A 21,017-nucleotide genomic window follows, 5' to 3' on the forward strand; every position below is an offset into this window, starting at 1 on the left:
TTACAGTCTTTAAAACACAACTTGCCTCTCACTAAGCAGCAGCAGCCCAATGATTTTCTGCTGCAATTCTTGCTGTAGATTGGCAATTGAGTCTCTGCCTTGCTTTAAACTTCAGTTGGAGTCATGATAGCTCATCAAGGAAGTGGTATCACAGCTTCCCTGCTTTCAGCTCTGGAAGTCTCTGTGTTTCAGTCCAGATAGTAGACAACTAATGAACAGCACACAAAATCTGGACTGCATTTGGCTTCTTAGTCATGTGGAATTTGAGATAGAGGGAAAGAGTTGTGCTGGGGAGGTTTGGATTGGATATTAGGAAAAAACCCTTTACCAAAAGAGTGGTCAAGCATCTGCTCAGGAAAGTGGTGGAGTCTCCTTCCCCAGAAGTGTTCAAAAAGCATGTAGACACAGCACTTCGGGAGATGGTTTAGTAAGCATGGTGTATTGGGCTGACATTTGGACCGGATGATCTTTTCCAGTCTTAACGATTCTATGATTCTATAAGGTAGCAGGGACTCTGCACTGGATCAGAAACTCCACCACCCACTTCAATGTGGGAGTTCCAAGAACAGGTAATCTCTACACAGCCTCTTTACCCCATGGTAGGACAGCTGCATTCTTGGCTAAGAAGCATTACACCACATTTCAAAGCTCTGTGATTGATCACTGCAAGCAATAAACTTGTAAGTTAAATACAGCAAATAAGGGAAATCACAATGGAACTTCAATGTATTTTATTTATGTTTGTAATATGAATTTACTGCTTGTGAGAGGCACCAGAAATACAAAACGGGCAGGAGAAAAGCTGGATTTTCTATCTGGCTGCACTAGTGTGTCTCTCGGAAGAGAAGTACTCCGAGGATGACAGAATAGATTAGCCTTCAAACCATTTGTACCCTTGAGGTCTCTGAGGCCTCCAAGATGCCAGCATAGTTTCTAGGTGACAACACCACTGGGCTTTTTTTCATTTGTTTGTTTGGTTTTCTTATACGTACATCCAAACTGCAACTATCAGAGTTGGGATTTAAATGGTCAAACTAAACACATAAATCTCCAGTCTCTTCTACAAGTCCTTTCGATGACCCATAACCGCCTCTTTTGTCCCATTTATAATTTTTTAATCAGAGTGAAGCATAAAAGTGACACATTCATGAAGGTTTCTCTTGGTAGTTTCCAAGCATTAGAGCAGATGCTGGCTAGACTGAAATTCAGAACAAGAGTTTCACAGCAACATCCTTCTAACACAGACAGCTACAGCAGAGTGCTCACTCCTTTCACTGAAAACTAAATATGCCAAAGTAACAGCATTCTCTCATATAGCACATTGAATTTTGTCTTCGATACCCCTACGCATTCTCAGTAAGTCCATTGTTTCCACTCATCTACATGTCTACATCCAAAGCTACTAACTCCTTTCTATCTTTACTTCACCTTTACCTGTATCAAACTGGTTCTCAGGATTTACATGGGTGTACATAAGAAAAAAATCTGGCACTACTCTAAAGGTCCTCTTCAAAACAGCTGTTTTTTATGTATTTGCTTATAAATCCATTTAAAATAAAGCTCATGTTTATGATATATCAGTCCCTGGGAAGATGCAGGCAAGAGTAGAATAAAATAAGTGTGGTTAGTATTATTTTTCTTGACCTGACAACTGAATGTGTAAGGGAAAAAGACAGGAATATTTTAATGAAATAAATTACATCGCTGTATCTAAGGTTAGGTGCATTAATGTGAATGCATTAAATCTATCTTCACACCATACTGTTGCATATTAACTTGAAAAAGACTGTGGAAAACTCATGGGATATGTTAGTTTTCACTAGAAGAAACCACTGTGTATTAATCAATCCCTTAAGTATTTATGTAGAATTAAGAGAAATCCCATCATAAGTGCTTGAACTATTTTTGTAAGTCACATTCCCCTGGCTCAAATGATGAACGGAAATAGTGCAGTAAAATAAAAATAGGCACCTTTCCAGGTAAATATTGTTGTTTAAAAAAAGCCAAAACAAAACGTTGGTGAAATACTGTCACGCAGATAAAAACATTTATCTCAGTGTCACAAGAATGGCTTCATTTTTGCTGGTCTAATTAAGTAATAAAGAAATCACAGGTGCAGTGCCTCCATGAGCTATCACTGCACTTAAAAAGCGCCCACTGCATGGCCAGTGACCACTGTGCCAGTATTATCACTTGCTGTCACATCATTTTAAGAATGAAATAGCTCAATTTATGAAAGATTTTTTTAAAAAGGAAATCAATACACAGTTAAAAGCTTATCAAGATTCTAAGCAACAGCAAAACTGCCAGAAACAAAAAAAAAACCAAACCACCATGGTGGGCTTTGAATTTTCAATGACTTCTCAAATTCTGCTAGGTAATTAATGCAGTGCACACTGTAATGCACCTTCTGGGAACCCCCACTAAACACACATACCCAACCCCATCTTATCAGTGATTGCCAGGGACGTGAGAGACAACACTCACAGCATCAGATTTTGACATGACAAGTTCAGGATTCTAATTTTTTTTTTAAAAGTGATAAATAAGTAAAAATACTATTTTTTTAATGTAAAATGACAGCTGAAGGAAAAGGGTAAAGAAAGCAACAGTCTTAACTTGCTGGAACTTCCATCAAAAGCCTATCAGAGATTTCAGAATTAGGTTTGCTAATTATTATCCTGAAGAAATATAAAATGTGTCCAAATACCTTAAAGCTCAAATATTCACCTGAATTAAATTCTTGCTTAAATGAACTGCAGATCCAGTTGCAGCCACAGACCAGATTAACATAGAAACCAGCTGTGTGTGGTTTTGGTGGCCCATAAAACCACAGGCATTAATTAAGGAAATAATCTGTGTCAGTGTAACAGTTGTCTTGTCTTGAAATTTCATTGACATTGTCTCAAAAATTAGTTTTTCAGAGGGAAGCTTTGCATTCAGGTCTAGGGAGGCTCTGGGTGACAGTTAAATTAACTGTGACTTAGCAGCCTGGGGGGCTGAATCTTGCTCCCATTTGAAACAGAGGCAAAAACTATTGTCTCTGGCAGACGGTTTTGAATCCTGGCCAGTCCTTGCTACACAGCTCTGTCTGCAGATCGATCACGCCAGCCTTTGCTCATCTCACAGAGGTGTGGATATGCGGATCCATTTTGCCACACTCAAAAGTGCGAGCCAAAAATCCCATCAGAAGCTCGAACCCTTTGCTGAGTGGCAGCAGGGAATCCCTGCTCGCTAATCATTCCGTGACTTCAGAGACCAGCACGGAAAACGTGTGAAAGGTTTTTATTAATACCATGACACTGTGTATATAAATTAGGTTAATCCTGTATTTTAATCGAACGATGTAATCTCAGGTGGTTAATTATTTTTTCTTATTGACACAGAGCATCCCAATCAAAGACTGTAATGACCTCTAGGATCAGCTGCTTAAACAAATAATAGTCTAAAGTCCCCATGTTAAAAAAGTTCCAGCACCAGATATTTCCCAGGCATGTGAAAGGCATAATGAAAGGAGTAGGATGCAATCACACAGACTGTGCAATTCTCCTGGAAAAATGTTTGCAGAAGTTCCTGTTCCTTAGTTGAATTCACAGGTCACATAGCATTGCACCTTCCTCTTTAAAACTATTGCTGGAAAGAGCAGTATTATTGGAGTTGGAAAAGGAGGCATTTCCTTAAAAAGCCAACAAAGCATTTTACTATGGAACTTAATTAAAGGATGGAGAATACTTCAGCCACTTCTTGAACACGTTAACACAAAGCATGAAACACATAAAACCTTCGTATTAAATATTAGTATTTCCCCTCAGAGGGGAGGCAAAATACAGCTATGAAAGCTTTCCTTGAAAGGGGGGAGGCGACGGCAGACCAACAGGTACCTTTTAGAAGCTTCAGGTGATTTGAACTAAGTTGTTTTTTGAAGCCAAGCGCCCAAAGCCACCACGTCTCGCACCCCGCGGGGCTCCCGGGGCAGCTCGCACGCGGAGCGCCCCGCACCCCCGGCACCCCCGCCAACACCCCCCGGGTCAAGTCAGTAGGCAAAACACACAAATATATTTCCATCAGCACAAGATGGCAACCAGCACTTCTTCCGGGAGAGCAGCTGGCTTTTTCTTTCCTTAAGGGAGGGAGGTGGGAGAGAAATGATTTAAAAGGCATCCCGAGTACGCTTAGAAGAAATGGCACAAAGACACAGATTTCCACTAGTAATGCCGGAGGAAAGGCAAGGCTGCCCCATATCCCCCAGCTCACACACACACACCGTGGCCATCAACTTGGCGAAGTTGGCCGCGCCGGAGCGCTGTGCCCGGAGCCCCCCAGCTCCCCTTACAAAGCGGGGGGCACCCCAGCAGCCCCCGCATGCCCAGCGACCCCCTGCAGGGAGGGGAGACGGGCGCTGAGCAAAGATGCTCCGCGGGGCTCCGCGCGGCGAGCGGGCTCTGGGCAGCACCGAGCCTCGCCACTTACTCACAGTCACTGACGGCGCGAGCAGCAGCCACTTACCATCATGTTCCCTTGCATTTTAGCCGTTTGAAACATTGCTTTTTCCTTCATTTTTGCCGTGTGTGTGCGTGTGCTGTTCTCAGAGAGTTACTTAATCCAGCGGCTGGATCACTTTAGTGAAGAACTGGCGTGCACTTGAGATGGCTCTTTTTGGTGTGGAGTGGAGGGGACTACGAGCAGCAGAGGGGGAGGGTGCCTGCTTGCTTTTTTTTTTTTTCCTTCTTCCCCACCCTTTCAAGATATATTTTGCCAAAAAAAAAAAAAAAAAAAAAGGCAATAAAAATAAAACAACCTCTGTCAAACGGGAGAGGAAGCAAGAAAGCAGAGGGGCACCAGCCTCAATCACCACCCAGATGCAGCTTTTGCCCTGCGGGAGCCGGCGGGGCGGGGTGGGGGAGCCGCACGCACACCCCGGCCATGCCCGGGCACCGGGACGGGTGGTCCCACCGAGCCGAGGCCACCCCTAGAGGTGTGTGGCAGAAAAAGGGGCAATAAATAAAAAAAGAAGGAGCTGGAGAGGGCGGAGGGGTACCCGGCTCGCCGCTCTCCCAAGGGGGGTCGCACACGCTTTTGACAAACACGAACCGGGCGGGGGGTGGGGGGGAGAGGAGCCGCCTCTCCTGGTGTTAACCGTTCACCGGCTACAGCCAGGCCACGTCTGATGCAGAAAGGGAGGAGAATAAGACTTCACGCTGCCGCGGGTAAGTGGGGAACGCACGCCGCGTTTCCATGGCCGCGCCCCGGCCAGCCCTCCCGCAGCCCCCCGACACCTCCTCCTGCCCTCCGCAGCCCCCCGACACCTCCCGCAAGATGCGCGGGGCGCTGCGGGAGGATGAGGGACCCGGGGGTGAATCCCAAAAGAAGCGTGGCCAGCAGGTCGAGGGAGGGGATTCTGCCACTCTATTCTTTTCTTGTGAGACCTCATCTGTAGTGTTGTGTCCAGTTCTGGAATCCTTAACATGAGAAGGAGATGGAGCTGTTGGAACGGGTCCAGAGGAGGGCTACAAAGATGACTGGAGGGCTGGAGCACTTTCCCTATGAGGACAGACTGAGAGAGTTGGGCTCGTTCAACCTGGAGAAGGGAGGGCTCTGAGGAGATCTTACAGTGACCTTCCAGTACCTGAAGGGGCTACAGGAAAGCTGGGGAGGGACTATTCATAAAAGCTGGTGGGGATAGGAGTAGGGGGAAAGGGTATAAACTGGAGAGAGCAAGATTTAGACTGGACATTAGGAAGAATTTCTTCGCCATGAGAGTGGTGAGACACTGGAACAGGTTGCCCAGGAAGGTTGTGGCTGCCCCATCCCTGGGGGTGTTCAAGGCCAGGTTGGATGGGGTCTTGGGCAGCCTGATCTAGTGGGATGTCCCTGCCCAGGGCAGGGGGATTGGAACTAAATGATCTTTAAGGTCCCTTCCAACCCAAACTATTCTGGTTCTATGATTCTAAGCCCTCCACAGGAATGGGCAGGGGGATGCCGGAGCTCAGCCCCACCATGGGGAAATGCAAGGGCAAGAGTACAACCCACGTGTTTCTGTAGCTGAACCCCAGCTGTGCCCTTCACTCCTCACTAGCAGTGTCCACATTTTTTCTGTGAGGCTTTCCACCACCGTGAGATCTAGTCCCCGTGCTGAGCTGCCCCACAGGTGGCTGGAGCAATGGAAGGATGGAAGGTGGTCCTCCTGCTGCCCTTGCGACAATGTGGGCCCTCTTTGCCTTAGCACAGCTTTCCAGGGACACAGCCTTGCTGCCCATCCCAAAGGTTTACTCCTCAAGCTGCACACATGTATAAAATCCTTCGAGAGTGCTGTCACTTTTTATCTCTCCCTGATTCACCAGGAGTAATTGCAGTCATCTCCAGGAGAATGTGGTGCCCATTGATTTTATTTGGCATGAACAGGATTGCTTCAGATGTTGGCCACTCAAAAGGAGAGAAGAAACTCTGAGAAGAAAGTGATTTGCTTAATAGCCGAAAAGGGAAACCAAGAAGAAAAAAACAAACTCTTTTTGTCATCCAAGGTTTAACCTAGCCAACGGCTACAGCAGTAACTCTCTCCTTTTCTTTTTTTCAGTTGTAGAACTGCAGACCTTTCCATGGGTCCTTTTATTATGCCCACCTAGTGCATCTAGACTCTGGTCTTTCACAGCTTATAGCACCTTCATTTCATAGGCAAGGGCTGTTCACTAGAAATAGGCAACAGTATGTGCAATCCCAGAGTGCTCCTCACACTATATTTTTCATTAAGCCATCCAGCTGTTGAAAGATATTTAAATATAGAACCTCTCACCTAAGATGTTAAGCATGTATCTTGGAAACAACAGCAATGGGGAAGCAAGACTCTTAGACACCCATGGGAAATGCCTACAGCAGATGATGCTGGTGCCCCTAAGTTTCACCTGTGGTAGGAACTGTTGTTCTACAAAAATATTGCCCCTCACTTGCAGGTTTTGATTATTTTCTTCCTTATCGTCAGTTTGGAACTGCTTATACCTCATTCATGGTGCATCCTGGGCAGGAAGTTCTTCATTATGTTCCTCAAACTTGGAACAAGTTCTTTCTTGCTTTCTTTACTTCAATTTTGATGTTTTATCAGGTAGTTCCTGTTGCATCTCTGTATTTTACCCTCAGGTGTTTTAATTATGTATGAATGCAAAATATTTGTTATCTACTTCACAGTTACTAGTCTCATTTGCCTCCTGCATTACTTTATACACCAATAGAATTACTTACTGTATATTGAACTCTAGCAATTGGGTTTTTTTTTTTATATTTTTCCCTCAGCTCTGTCATAATGCAGTTACTGGGTTTGTCTGCTTATTTTTATTGGCATAACTGTACCAATTGCATTAATTAAAACAGCTTTGTTTAAAGTTCAGACTACTGGCAAGATGCTTAGTTTCACCTTTGACAGTATCCAGTTGTTAAGTGGTTTTTTTTTATTAGTAGACATCAACCAGGGTCCATTCAGCCAGCATTTGTACATTACTGTTTTTCCATTTCTGCCATGAACTATCATAATCCAGAGATTTCACAAGAAATAAGACATTGTTTTGCAACAGTGTGCAAAATAATTACATTGGTGATGTTGGGGAAAAAGAAAACATTATGAGAAATTCTTGATTTGCAGATTTTATTTCTTTTCCTTTTTTGTTTTTTCTTTTTTTGACTCATTTGACACTTTGAGAGAAAACATTGATCATAATAGGGAATGAGAGTCTACCCTTGGAGATTTCCAAAAGCCAACTGAATAAAGCCCTGAGCAACCTGGTCTGACCACAGACCTCACCCTGTGCTGAGCAGGAGGCTGGGCTAGAGACCTTGTGGTGTCCCTTCAAGCCTAAATTATCCTGTGACCCATCAGTTCACAGCATTGTGAACTGAGTGACGCTTTTTGTTACAGATTAAAAATGTCTGTTTAACAAATAACTGTTGTATCACTTCCTAAGATCACTCCAAAACTTCATCCCTCGTGTCCCAAAGACTTTGGGTTCTGCCAGTCATGACTTTGGCTGATATTTTTCATGTCTATACCACTTCCATTTGGCTGATGGAACAGCTACGACTTGCTCTCAGTTCTTGAAGCATGAGACTAAGTTGTGCTGTAGATTTGTACCCCAACCTGCTGTCAGGTGATTCCATTGTAAATGGTTAATGAAACTGTCTTTCAGTTTTGGGACAATTTAAGCAGCTACAAGTGATATTACCACATTACTCCCTCGAGTACATTAAGCCCACTGGAGTGCTTTACATCTAGCTTTCAATTGACTGTTGAGTTTTTCTTCTTGATGGATTTTCCCTGCGTCATCTAAATTAACTAGAGCTGCAATACTTATTCTCGCTGAACAAGGAATCAACTTTTTTATGATCAGGAGGTGAAATGATGAGTGCAGAAAGATGATCTGAAAGAGCCAGTCACCCTGGGACCCAAGAAAGCAGTATGATTTAAGCAGCTAAAAGGCTTGCTGGTGGGTATTCTGGATTTAAGGTCAAAGATCTGGCCCAGGAAACTTCAAGAAAACATGAAAATGCTTCCTCACCATTTCAAGCTTTTTATCAGAGGAAAACTGTCAAAATTCATGACTTCTGCATTCATCGGCGTAGTCCCAGTGCACCTCCTTTGTCAGTGGAGTTACTTTTGATATAAACATAGAAAAGTTCAGACCAAACTCAGCTCAAACTCAGTATCGTAACAGCAAGATCTTAAGTGAAAACCCTATAGAAGGAGGGGGGTTTTTTTGCAATCTGTTCATTTTTATCCAAGGTACACACCAGGAGGAAAACCCTGGGAACTCAAACAGGCTTCACTTGATATCTGATCTAGAGACAGTCTCCATATCTCAGGTACTATGACAAAGCCAACATGGCATCTTCGTTCACTAACACTTTTATAGGCCATTTTGAGGAAATGTGCTTTGCTCACATCCATCACAGAATGAGATATATGAAAAAGCAGCCTTACAGATATTTGTTCTTTGCTGGTTTCAGTATTCTGAGGCTGAATTTCTTTATCTGAAAAGGAATATAGGCTACAATGCTTACATCCCATTCACAATACTTTATTTAAAGCTATGATGATAAGAGAGTGGGAGAATTTATTTTATCAAATAAAACCCATTCAATGCATGTGATGCTGGCTTTCCTTCTCAGTAGCCAAACAAGCCTGGGAACAGTCTTTCTGAATAGAAGGTAAGAATTAATTTCACACAGTATTAGCTGGCTGCACAGCGCAGACTTTATTTATTCAGTATTTTAAAAAAAAAAAAAAAACATTTTAAGGATGTAAGACCACAGACAAATACAACAGCTGGTTTGTGAAAAGTCAGTTCTAAGAGTATCAGGATTTCATTTCCTTAATTTAAGGTTACTTTTTACCCTTCCCAATAAAGGAATTTGTGCTTTCAGAATGTAACAAATGGCTGCCTCTTCTCAGTCAGACCCTTTTGTGAGGATCCCATCTTCTTCCTGTCAGCCTGATCCCTCAAATATATGGTCAGCCTTCTCCCCAACCTAATTTTGAGACTGTGTTCTCTAAGATCAGGCCAAGTCATGCTACACCTGCTCCTCAAAATCTCCCCATTCTTCATCAGACCCAGATCCACAGCAGACTGTTTTGTAATGAATCCCAAGTCTACTTTGTTTCATTGGACCAGTAGTTTGAGCTGAGCATCAGGAGAGTCTGATTAGCACTTTCTGTCAAGCAACCAGGAAAGATAGTGCTTTTCAGTAGAAACGCTGAAGAAGAACCCAGATTTTTGAGATGAGAGGATCATTCAGGTTGGAAGGACCTCAGGAGGTCTCTAGCCCAAACGCCTGCTCAAGCAGGCTCAGCTCTGATGTCAGACCAGGTTTTTCAGGGCTTTGACAAGTGATGTCTAGAAATCCTCCAGGAATGGGAACCACACAGCCTCACTAGGCAACCTGTTCTGACGATTGACTGCTTTCACAGGGATAAAGATTTTCCTTATATTCAGCATGAATTTGTCTTGTCTCAACTTATGCCCATTGCTTGTCATCCTCCTGTCATGCCTCAATGTGAAGAGCCTGGATCCATCTCGATAACCTCACCAAGGGACTGGAAAGCTGCTACCAGATCCCCCTAAGCCCATCTCTTCTCCAGGCTGAACAAGTCTGCCTCCCTCACCAAAAGGTTAAGTGTTCCAGACCCTTGCTATACTGGTGGCTTTCTGTTGAACTTGCTATAATTTATGTCAGCCTTGTGCTGAGGGCCACAAACTGGACCACAGATGATGTTTAAGGAGTGCCAAGAAAAGGAGACATCTGCTGAAGGAGAGATCATATGCAGTACTTGCTTTGCTGTTCACTTACAGCATTCAAGAGGAACGGGATTGGTGATACCCCAAATGAAATGCTTGTGTGTTATATTATGGAAACCTAATGGAAGTTAGGAACAGGGCTTAAGTAAGAGTAAGTACGTTCCATAATGGTAGTACAACACAGAAAAAAAAAGAGAGTTACAGCAAGCAACCTTTTTTAATTCCTAAGTGGGACAATTTTGAAAGTTCTGTTATTCAAGCCATGCTACAAGTCTGTTCTGAGAAATGATCACTCATAATATGCTAGAACTTTGACCATGTATTTACAATTGCAGTGATTGCTTCTTCTAGTAAAAAGAAAGTCAGATAAAGTAAATGCACTGTTAAATAAATATAAAAATTACTTTTAACGATCCCTTATTCTTCACAAAAATAGAGTAATGACAGAGCAGCTGCTGTTAAAAAAGTTAATATTTGCTAGCTCATACTGCTTGAGGGTACTTAAGCCATCTTTGTTAAACCAAATAGGAAAGAAGAGTCTGAAAAAAAGGAAAATGATGTTATCTCAGATGTTCTGAGGAAAAAAGAAATACGATAGAAACTACTGAATTGTAGAATGGTTTGTCTGTGGAATTTTTTGTTCTTTTTTTTAAACCTTACTTGAATTTTCACAGGTTACTGCCAGCATTGTCACCGCATAGTGACATTCTCCTACTCTCCCCATGTTTTCCACCTTATTTCTTTGCAAGCATGGCCACTTACTTGTCATCTCTTCCAGTGAGATGCAGGCCTTGCCAACTTCACACACTAAGGGAATTTGCAACAGCATAGCTGAAAACTGTTGCCTTTGAGAAAAGACTTACGGATGTGTTCCTGGTACACCAGTAAGAACATATTTTCCCAAAGTTATAACTGGATAGTTTATTTATCATGTACCAACTCCATAGTGGGGGAAACAGTGGGGACCTCAACGCATCTGATTTCTCCTGACACTCCTTAGGCACTAACTGCCCACATATGTGCTTTGACATTTTGTTCTTGGACAACATGGTTATTTGTTAGATTCATCAGGGATTTGGCTTGAGACACATCACCTCTGGACAGATACCTGGAATGCAGTCAACTCCCCATTATCCATGAGTGAATTATTCAACTGCAAATAGACCATAACAGTGGTACAGAGATGCCCAGCTGGTTTTCGTGTAGCTCATGATAAACCTCAGAGCTTACAAGCCCACATGAGGCACTGTCTTCATGTTACACTGACTCCCTGACTAGCCTAGACAGAAACATCCACTGTGCTCTCATAAAAGCATATCAGATGGGAGATGTCATACTAAGATCCATAGCACTAATGGATATGTATTTTTATTTTGTTAGATAGAAGGACTGAGTATATATTTTAAATTATGGGACTCAATTGAGTCTGTGTGCATATTGAGCCTGTGAGGTTTCTTGCTAAAAGAAGTAGCAGATATGCTCCATAGTGCACCCTAGGCGTGAGGCGACATCGTCAGCTGCAGGCTAGGACAGTAGGGCAAAATCTGGAGGATTTCTAGTAGCAGTACAGATACTCCTTACAGCTTCTGGTTTTTTTTTTTTCACATTACCAGCTTCTAAACTCCATTAATTAAAGCTAAAAATATACAGAAATCAAATAATTACTTCTCCATGAATGAAATTGTTGTAGTTGCTAAGGGATTCAGAGTAGCAGCAAAGCTTTCAGAATATAATTTCTGCATAACGGTTGGGCATGTGAAATTTAAATATATGGGAATACTAGGAAAAAGTGGCCAGAAGCATTAGACTCACTAGTGGTAACAGGAAAACGTTAATAGGAGACATTACGAGACCTTGTTCTTCAGGCAGGTACCACTTCTGTTTAATCAGAGCTATTATTTTTTATACTTAAAAAACTGTAAGTCCTGTAATAAGTGTACTTTGGATTTCCAGCTGGACTGCACCAATTCCAGTGCCTAACCATGGATCACATTGTCTTTGCAAAATTAAGGGTATCCTATGCTACTCAGCTTCTCACAGCAGAAGTACATACTTAAGAGTTTAAAAAAACACCCATAAAAATACACAAAAGCAAAACTAAAACATAGTATGCTAAAAGCAATATATGTGCTAAGGTTTTTCATTAACACTGGAATGAAAATATAGACAGATTTGTGTTAAACACCTGAAAGTCTGTTATGAAAGAGGGTTTATCCTCCAAACTAATTTTAATTTAATTGCAATACCATTCTGACATTTACATTTTCAATGACAATTATATTAAGAAGGCAAAAAAGCATCAAAGTACCCTTCACTCAGGTGTTCACTCCTGACAGTGATTCTAGCCAGTTGGAAAGATGTCAAACCCACAAGTCCTAGAACCAAGAAGACTCTCACGTTTTGCCAAGAAAATGCCAAATGTTAAGAGCCGAGCAAGCTCATCCTGTTGAAATGCACAGAAGTCCTGCCACTGAATCCCACAACGACAGCCAGGATCTAGCCATAAACTTGCCTTCAAAGTGCAACACCACAATAAGTCAGACTCGCTATTGGTATAAGATTCCCACCTTAGCCAAGTAGAAAATCTGGACCCATGAATGAACCTTCTTTTCAATACATTCCCTACTGATGCCATATTTCTCAGAAGACGTTCTGCCTTTGGTATGTGATTTCATTATTTCAATGCAATAGTCTTGCAGATAACTTATTTTGTGAATATCAATGTACTTCTATTTAATTAATGAAATTGTATAGGATCTTTTAGGTAGATAATTTAATGCTTGCCAAATTCCATTAATTTTTAACTAGACTTTCTAGCCTGGAAGATATACTGAAACAGTCTAATTTCAGATCAGGTAGGTCTATGTTTTGATTAAAGAGCAATTTTTTTTTCTTTCATTGTGTTATGGTTGATTAAGTTTCTCTGCTAATTATCTGTATAACCTTAGAACACCCTGTGCCTGACAAAAATATTTCAACAAAATAAAACTACTTTTAATTGCATTACTCCTTCTTTTTATATGAGAGGTTGATATAAGCCTGTCAATTCATTTTGAGGTCTTTTCCACCTTCAGGGCAATGCTAATGCTTCTTGCTGCAGTATAAGTATTGTAACACATGACTTATTCTTCCTAGGTGTATGTAGCAAAACCTGAAATTCTCAATTATTTGAGATTAGGTACCTAACTCCTTTTGAATAAATGGTTATCATGCCTCCAAGTAATCTGTATTGTCTGTTGGTGTGAACCAGTTGCTAGGATAGTGTTATGGAGTACACAAAAATAAAGGATTTAATTAATCTGTTATGCCGATCACTCAATTTGCATTATTTGAATTTATGGAAGTGTGAACGCTCTAGAGTAGGGCCTACTTTTTATCACATTTATAAAATGCTAGAGTAAACAGGGTCCTGACTTCTATCCAATAATATTAAAGATTACACTAGAATAATCATTTTTCCAGTGGTAAGAGGGGTGCAGATGAAGAGTTTGTCTCTGAATGCCTAAACCATTTAGGAAGAATAGTCAAGGATCTAATTGTTTTACCAGGTTTCAGCTCTAAAGCAAGGTACTTAGAATGTGGACGATAACTTACATCAGTTTTTCCTTCAATTAAAGACTCAGTGCTGCCTAATATAATGAGACCAGCACTTTTCCTAGTGAAAGCAAAATGAGATTTGATAAAGGTGTCATTAAGTTTTCTAGATGTCAGTTTAGGTTGCTGGCTTTAAGGTAGGAGAACCAAAGTTTAAACCTGCCTTGGAATTTAGTTTCATTAAAAGATATGGTCATAAGTCCTATTTTACTTGGTGTCATAAATGAATATATCTTCTTAATTTGCTTTCTAATGCATCCTATTGTGTCTAATTTAGGTGCAGTCATTTAAATGCGGGGAAACAGGTTAGTGAGGAAAATGGTGTTTATTACAACAAATGCCTGGAAAGCAGTAAAGTTCTAGGAATCCCATAAAAAAAGAATAAGAATTATGCCATCCTTACAAAGACATATAGATATAAATGAATAAACCAAATCCACTAACAGGAATGGAGTTTAGGAAATTCAGCTGCTGGTGCTCATGACAGGGGGTTTGAGTGGGACCTCTGTAGACTCTCGGTCATTATAGCTCCTTTGCGTGTGGCACAGGGGAGCATAATTTCAGACAGCCTTTTGGGTGCTACCACCTCTAGCAAGCACATTTCCTGGCTGATCTCAAAATCAAGGGTGTTTAAGATGTATTTCTCAAAGCAGCAGTGAATACGGGACGCTTGCCAAGGCTGTTGGCAGAAAGAGACTTTGAACTGTGGACTCAGTGGACAAGCTAAGCCCATGGCTGCGATGAATAGCAGGATGCTTGTCTGGAATGCAGCTTGGAGCCTCTCTGATTTCAGTAGGCCTTCATTATCTATTTTGTTTTCTATTTCAGTCTTAGTTGTTATCTTTTTTTTTTCTGAGAGAGAAATAGAGTTCAGTGGTTGGTTTGGCAAGAAGAGATTTATGTATAATTTTTTTTGCATAACAAATATAATTAGAAAATGCAAACATAACTTAACTCCATTACTGCATTGAACAATAAAATGACCACAACACAGGCTACTCTGGCTCTCTGATAATTCATCATCCAAATTACACACTACATCTCCATTTGACAGTCACTTTCCACAAAATTCATCTTGCCTTGTCATGGCTGTAAAACAAACCTAATTTTTTAAATATCAGTACAAATGAAACAATGGAGTTCAGTGTTTGGAATGCAACAAGAGAAAACATTTTAAAGTAGAGCTGATTAAAACCTTCTCTTTCAGACAAGACTATATTTTTAAGCTGAATTTTTTTAGGAACAAATTATTCTGCATGAGTAATTGGGTTTTGAAATGCAGCTTGTTTTCATCATGGGAGATCATATATCAATAGCTCTTTCTATAGGCCTGGTTAAATGACCTTTGCTTTCACCTACTGTATTTTTTACCAGCTGTAATATACACATCCTGGATACAGATGATGTAACTTGCACAAGGAATCTTAACCAAGGGTATGAAAAGCCAAAGCATGATTACAAGACAGCAAAAACTTCTCCCTCCCTCCTCTAAATACAACCAAATACACAAGTAAAAAGAAAATGTGAGTGCTTCTGTGGAAATTCTGGCCATGAAAACTTTTATTTATCAAAACCTGCAAATTCCATCTCAAAATTTTGTTTCATTACGTATTAAGCCACTAATTTCCAGAGCAGTTAAGTCCTATAAGCCTTTAGCAACTGTTGCATCAAGTGCAATTGTACAGATGGCTGAAAAAAAATCAGGCTACCATTTCTCACTAACCAAGCTAAACATACATTTTAAAAGATTTGTCTAACAAACAGTTGCATGTTTTATATAAGAAAAGCTATCATCTCCTGCAGTAGCTATCTGCAATTTTACAAAGTGAACCCATCTCAATTATCATTTATAAAGTCAAACAAAATGCATTATAGAAGTGGAGTCACTGAATCCAAGGATGAATTAATGGCAAATTCAAAGTGTAAAAAGCACATATTAACAAAACCATGCTGCAGAAGGACACAGAGAGAAAGCACATAGCAAAATGGGCAGAGCCAGGAAAATATCATCGAAGTAGTACTTCAGTGGAAATACATGGAGCGAAAGGAATTAGGGCCAGTGGAAAACTTGGAGGCCTAAAGCAGCATATAAGTGGAATTTAGATGTTTTAATCTAAAGCTGAAATCATGAGTATTACCGCTCAACCCTCACCTCACTCTGGTATCTCTTCAGCTCCACTGGCATCGGGGTTTGTGACCTCCAAAGTTGCCCTGGGTTCACTTACACTTACACACAAGTGTCCTGGTTTTGAGCAGCCATGGTTCTTGGAAGCTGTGTGCTTTGGTCGCCTGTAAACCAACAAACAGCAACCATCCTACAGGTTTATTCTCCTCAGCCCTTCCTGCTCAGAAAAGGTGGGCTCCAAAGTCCTCTAGGGCCAAGAGCTACAAGACCCATGCAGATGTCCTGAAGAGCTGAGGAGGAGAGCTTGGAAACAGTTTTTAGGGAGAAAATTACATTCACTTCTCAGCACTTTACTATGGGACAAAATTTATCTTCCTACATCTGCTGCTGTAGTTAGAAGACTGAGATTCTAACCTTAGGCAGGCAGTCACTCCCTCACTTGTCTCCCATGGATTTCCACACAACTGCTTGCTATGTCCTTGAAATTCAAGTGTTCAGTGTTTTTAGAGAATGCAAAGAAAATCGCTTCTGTATTGAAAGCAGGTCTTACAAATCTGGGCAAAAGTCAGAGTGGAGTGATTTGATATAACGCTAACTGCTGCATGAGATTGGCCATTACAGTTTTTATGCCTTACTCTCTCTTAAAATCATTGCCTTTTTTTTAATTAAATAAAATGCAGGCACTTTTTGGTACAAGAGATGAAACTCTTCTCCACTCAGCTGTAACATAAAGCCTGTTAAAGCACTTGTTCTGATACTATTCCTCTCTCTGTAAGAGAATTTGAAATCAAAGGTGCTTATGAGATGGGAGTTCAGAATATGCATTTTGGTGTTCTTTTTCCTGATGTTCCTCGGGCTGCTCTTGCCTATGCAATAAATACTCCATCTACTCTGTTTTCAGCTGAGTCTGACTTCTGTGTGAATTTATGCATCTATGAAGTGAATAGATGTGAGCTGAAATGATGGAATGTCAGAGAAATTACTTTCTTTCCTTTTTAACCCCCACAGATTCATTCTATGCCATAGCTATTGTTTTTAAAAATAAAAATGGAAGACTACCAGTTGAGTTAACATGCTACCTCTATTATGCCTAGAGATCTGAAATCAGAGCCAGGCTCCTGCACAAGTAAAATGGACATAGGTGTTTCCTCTTCTTTCGTGTACATTATAGAAAAACAGAGTTGTTCTAAATCCTGTATGAGAGGTGCTGCACAACCCCCTGACAATTTCTGTGCAATGTGCTTATGGCCCACAGCTCCACTTCTCTTCTCTCTCTCCCCATATTATCCCAAACCTTTTTATATTACTTATCTTTGAAAATTATAAACCTACCCTTCAGATTTTATTTTATTTTCCCAAATAATTTTCCATTGCTTGTCTCCATTTTCTCTATCAAACGTATACTTTATTAAAACAGCTTGTGGTCTACAGTGGCCAATTCTTAGGCTGGAGCTAACAACAAAGACCTTCATGCCTTTATCTACCAGTTTTATATTACAAAAAGTGTGAATCTGAATGTTGCTTCACAGATTACATAGTTTTAGCCTCAAATATAAAAGGAATTAAAATACTGTGATGTTTTTATGAATACAGAAGCAATTAAGCAATGGACATAAGTTTGTAAATCTTATTAATCACTGAGGATCAATGCAGCACAAAAGAAAGATGATTCAATGAAGACTTCTAATGTCAGCTGATATTGCTTCATGGCCTCAGGCAAGACATGGGCTAGTTTTTTAAATGTCTATAAATGGCCCACTGACATCAATGGGGCTGAGTGCCAGGGAGCAGCAAAAGCAGGGCTGCTCCATAAGGAAGAACAAGCCAGGAGCCAAGAATGGTATGGTGCAAGCACTTACTGACAAAGCACCGTCCCCCAGCATCTGAACGGGGCCAGAGTGCTAACATGTCCATCAACAAGGTATACTGGTAGGCAGGTCCAGGTCTATTCAGTGAGATCCAGCCGGAAACCAGCCTGGAGACAAGCTGCCAGCACTGTAAGTTTGGGGTGCATCCAGGGAAGGCAGTCACTGCCAAGACTGAGCTGAGCTCAGTGACACCTACAGCCTAGATCAGACAAGCCCTGGAGACCTGAGCCCAAGATCAAAAAGAGCTCCTGGACCATGAGCAGAGAGTGTGGGAGATTAAGGCCTGCAAGTGAACTCATAATTCTGACATTAAGTGCCTAAAACCTTTGAGGACCCAGATCTTAGCTTCTCTGTGGATTCACCCATGGGAAAAATAGGATACTACTAACTGTATTCCAGGCTCATCCTTAGAAGGGCAAAGAGTAAAGTCAATGCTGTTAAGAAAAGAGCTTGCCCAGCAATAATGCAACTGTTCAGGTCTTACCTACATATTTTATTCTGGAATATTCACTAGTGAAGAGGAAAAAAATTATGTTGAATGCCTGAATTTGCAGGTATGCCCAGCAGACACCATCCAGCTCCTCCAGGTACCGAGCAGGGTCCATACACTGGGTGAATACCCTGTGTGCTGCCTCATATAACCAGCCTTGCTCATGAAGTTTACAAAAGTAGAGCTCTGTCATCTTCCCTGCAGAGGAGATCTCTGCCACCCTGCCACCCAAAGAGTCCTCAAATCTCAAATTTCAGGGAACATGGGATTCAGGACATCCAGTATGAGACCTCCATGCAATTCCACTTCAGCAGAGAGCGGATAGTTGGGAATGATTAAAAAACCCAACCTCTAAACCACAGAAACTCCTGAGTTAGCAGAGCTATTCTGTGTGCCTCCTGATTTGAGGATTTTGCACTGGTTTCTGCTTTCACATACATCCCCCAAGTGCAATCAGAATTTGTCCAGCCTAAGAAACCACAGCACCAACTCCCCACAGAGACAGAGGGGGGCAGGGACCTGCAAGACAGGAATTACTGAGACAAACACCAAGCTGTGACTCTTCCTCAGGACATTCAGAAATCAAAGCCTGATGAGGCTGGCCATCCTAGGCTTTGAGAATAGCTTCCCTGGTCAGAGCAATTAGGTGGCTCTGCACTGGCACAGTGGTCCTCCTTTTCTACCTACTCAGCATTCAAATAGCCAAACACTTTTTTATTTTTTGTTTTTCTTAAAAAAGACTTTTTTTCCCAAACACAGGCACCTGCACTCTCCTCTACTTGCTTTGGAGGTAGCGTCCGTGAGATGAACTGTAGAGCCATGGGCACATTAATTTATCATACAACTTTCACTACTGATCATTTGTTGCCTGTCCCATTTTCCCAGGGACTTACTTTAACTCCAATATTGATGGTGAAATAAATAGACAAATAAATCAGCCAGCCAAAATTATCTCCTCTTCTATTACCTGATGCTCTAAGATATGCTGGTTTCCACCTCACCTCCAAATTTAAGTCTTGACTGGTGGACAGCTCAGATAATATTCAATCTCCATGCCTATTTCAAGTTATGCATATATAAAACTACCATGACAAAAAAGCAGTCCGCTAGCTCTGGAAAACTACAGTGCTGTTGGAAAGAGCTTTTTTAGTTTCAGAGCTTTTCACCTTAACCTTCTAGCACAGTTGTATACACAACTTTGTAGCAAAAATACCTCAGCTTTGTCAGCACAACAGGTCTCAGCATGGCTTTCTGGTTCACACTCCTGCTAGGGGCTCCAAGGAAGACCACACAGGGATGCTGTAAAAGCAGCCCTACAAGTTGCCATCAGCCGCTCATAATGTGTTACTGGCATTGCCACAGATAGTGACAATAGTGCCCCATTCTGCTGGACAGTGCTTTTTCAGTACCAGTAAAGTTTGGACACAGGGTCAGAACAAAAATCTACTGAGCACTTTCCAGGTAGCCATTGATTTTCTCTTTGGGACTAATATATGTTTGACATGGCATTTCTGGTAGTAAAGCAGAACGTGGCAGCCCAAAATATGATGAACAAGGACAGAAATTTGAAGTGGCATGATAAGGCCAATAAACCATCATTTCAAGCCCATCCAACAGAGGAAAACAAAAATGAGAAATGACATTAAAAATGAGACAAATCTTCAGCCAGCATAAGTCAATACAACTCCGTTCAAGCTCAGAGAACTTACACTGATTTGCATCAGATGAACATCTGGCCTCATATACCTTATGATTCATTACAGGCAAAATTAGCTTTCATGGGCACGACCTCATAACTCTGGGATCACCCTTGTAGACCTGATGTCAAAATACAGTCTGTCAGACAGGTATATGCTTTTACTACTATTAAAAGCAAAAAGCAAACAAGCCTCAAAATCGCAGTACATACTTAGAAACAGAATGCAGCATCGTTTCATGCCTTAACTGCAAGTGGCTGCATCCACGCTAGAAGCATTCAGTAAATCTGTGGCAGGCAGACTGACTGGCAGAGAAAGAACAGGAGCTGCAGCCCCTCAGGGTCTATTCCCTGGCTGTGAATACAGCTTGCAGGAGACCCGAGTACTTGCTAGAAACAAGCTGTTAGAGGGAGAAGAACAGATCTGTTTGTGCGGCTGGCTCCTGTCAATCAGATGTTAGTTTATTCCTGATGTTCAGAATTGGTCCCACTGCAGAAACTTTTCATCCAAAGAAAAAGCTCCAGTGTTTAAAAGTAGCACTGTTTACAGCCCCTTTTAAAAGGAATAACTCTTACCAAAGTAATTCAGGGAACATTTCACACAGCAAAGGTGACTGACTGCAAAGGTGACACAAAAATTACGTAGTCTTGAGGATGATGTGTGTATAAGTTATATGATGTGTGAATAAGTTATATCTTGCATGTTATATGAAAACTTGCTTGGGAATAACAAGAGCATAACTTCTCTAGCTGGTCATACAGTGAGTGATGTAATTTTGCAATCCAGTAGAGGGCAAACTTAGCCTATATATTCTCAAAGTCTTCCGAAGACAGTTATCAGCAGCTGTTCAGACATGCTTATCTTTCATTTGATAACTTATAAAGATATGTAGCAACCTACAGCAGCAGAACTTATAAGACGAAATAGCATCAATCATACCTGTCGTTCAGTGGTTCTTCAGCCAAA

The 21,017-nt window shown here is 41.3% G+C and overlaps 1 protein-coding gene across 2 annotated transcripts in view; it reads right to left on the reverse strand.

The window, feature by feature from the left end:
* DPP6 (dipeptidyl peptidase like 6) overlaps positions 1–21,017 on the reverse strand; it is a 559,332-nt gene that overhangs the window by 490,526 nt on the left and 47,789 nt on the right. The window contains exon 1 of one of the 2 annotated variants that reach the window (XM_054059591.1): positions 4,507–4,654. The exons of the other annotated variant lie outside the window; for it this stretch is intronic. Within the exon in view, the coding sequence (XP_053915566.1) occupies positions 4,507–4,557 (51 nt within the window). The 5' untranslated portion in view covers positions 4,558–4,654. Of the gene's footprint in view, positions 1–4,506; positions 4,655–21,017 lie in introns of those variants that run through there. 2 annotated transcript variants of the gene reach the window in all.

Source organism: Cuculus canorus, chromosome 2 (assembly GCF_017976375.1).
Source record: "Cuculus canorus isolate bCucCan1 chromosome 2, bCucCan1.pri, whole genome shotgun sequence".
Taxonomy (NCBI): domain Eukaryota; kingdom Metazoa; phylum Chordata; class Aves; order Cuculiformes; family Cuculidae; genus Cuculus; species Cuculus canorus.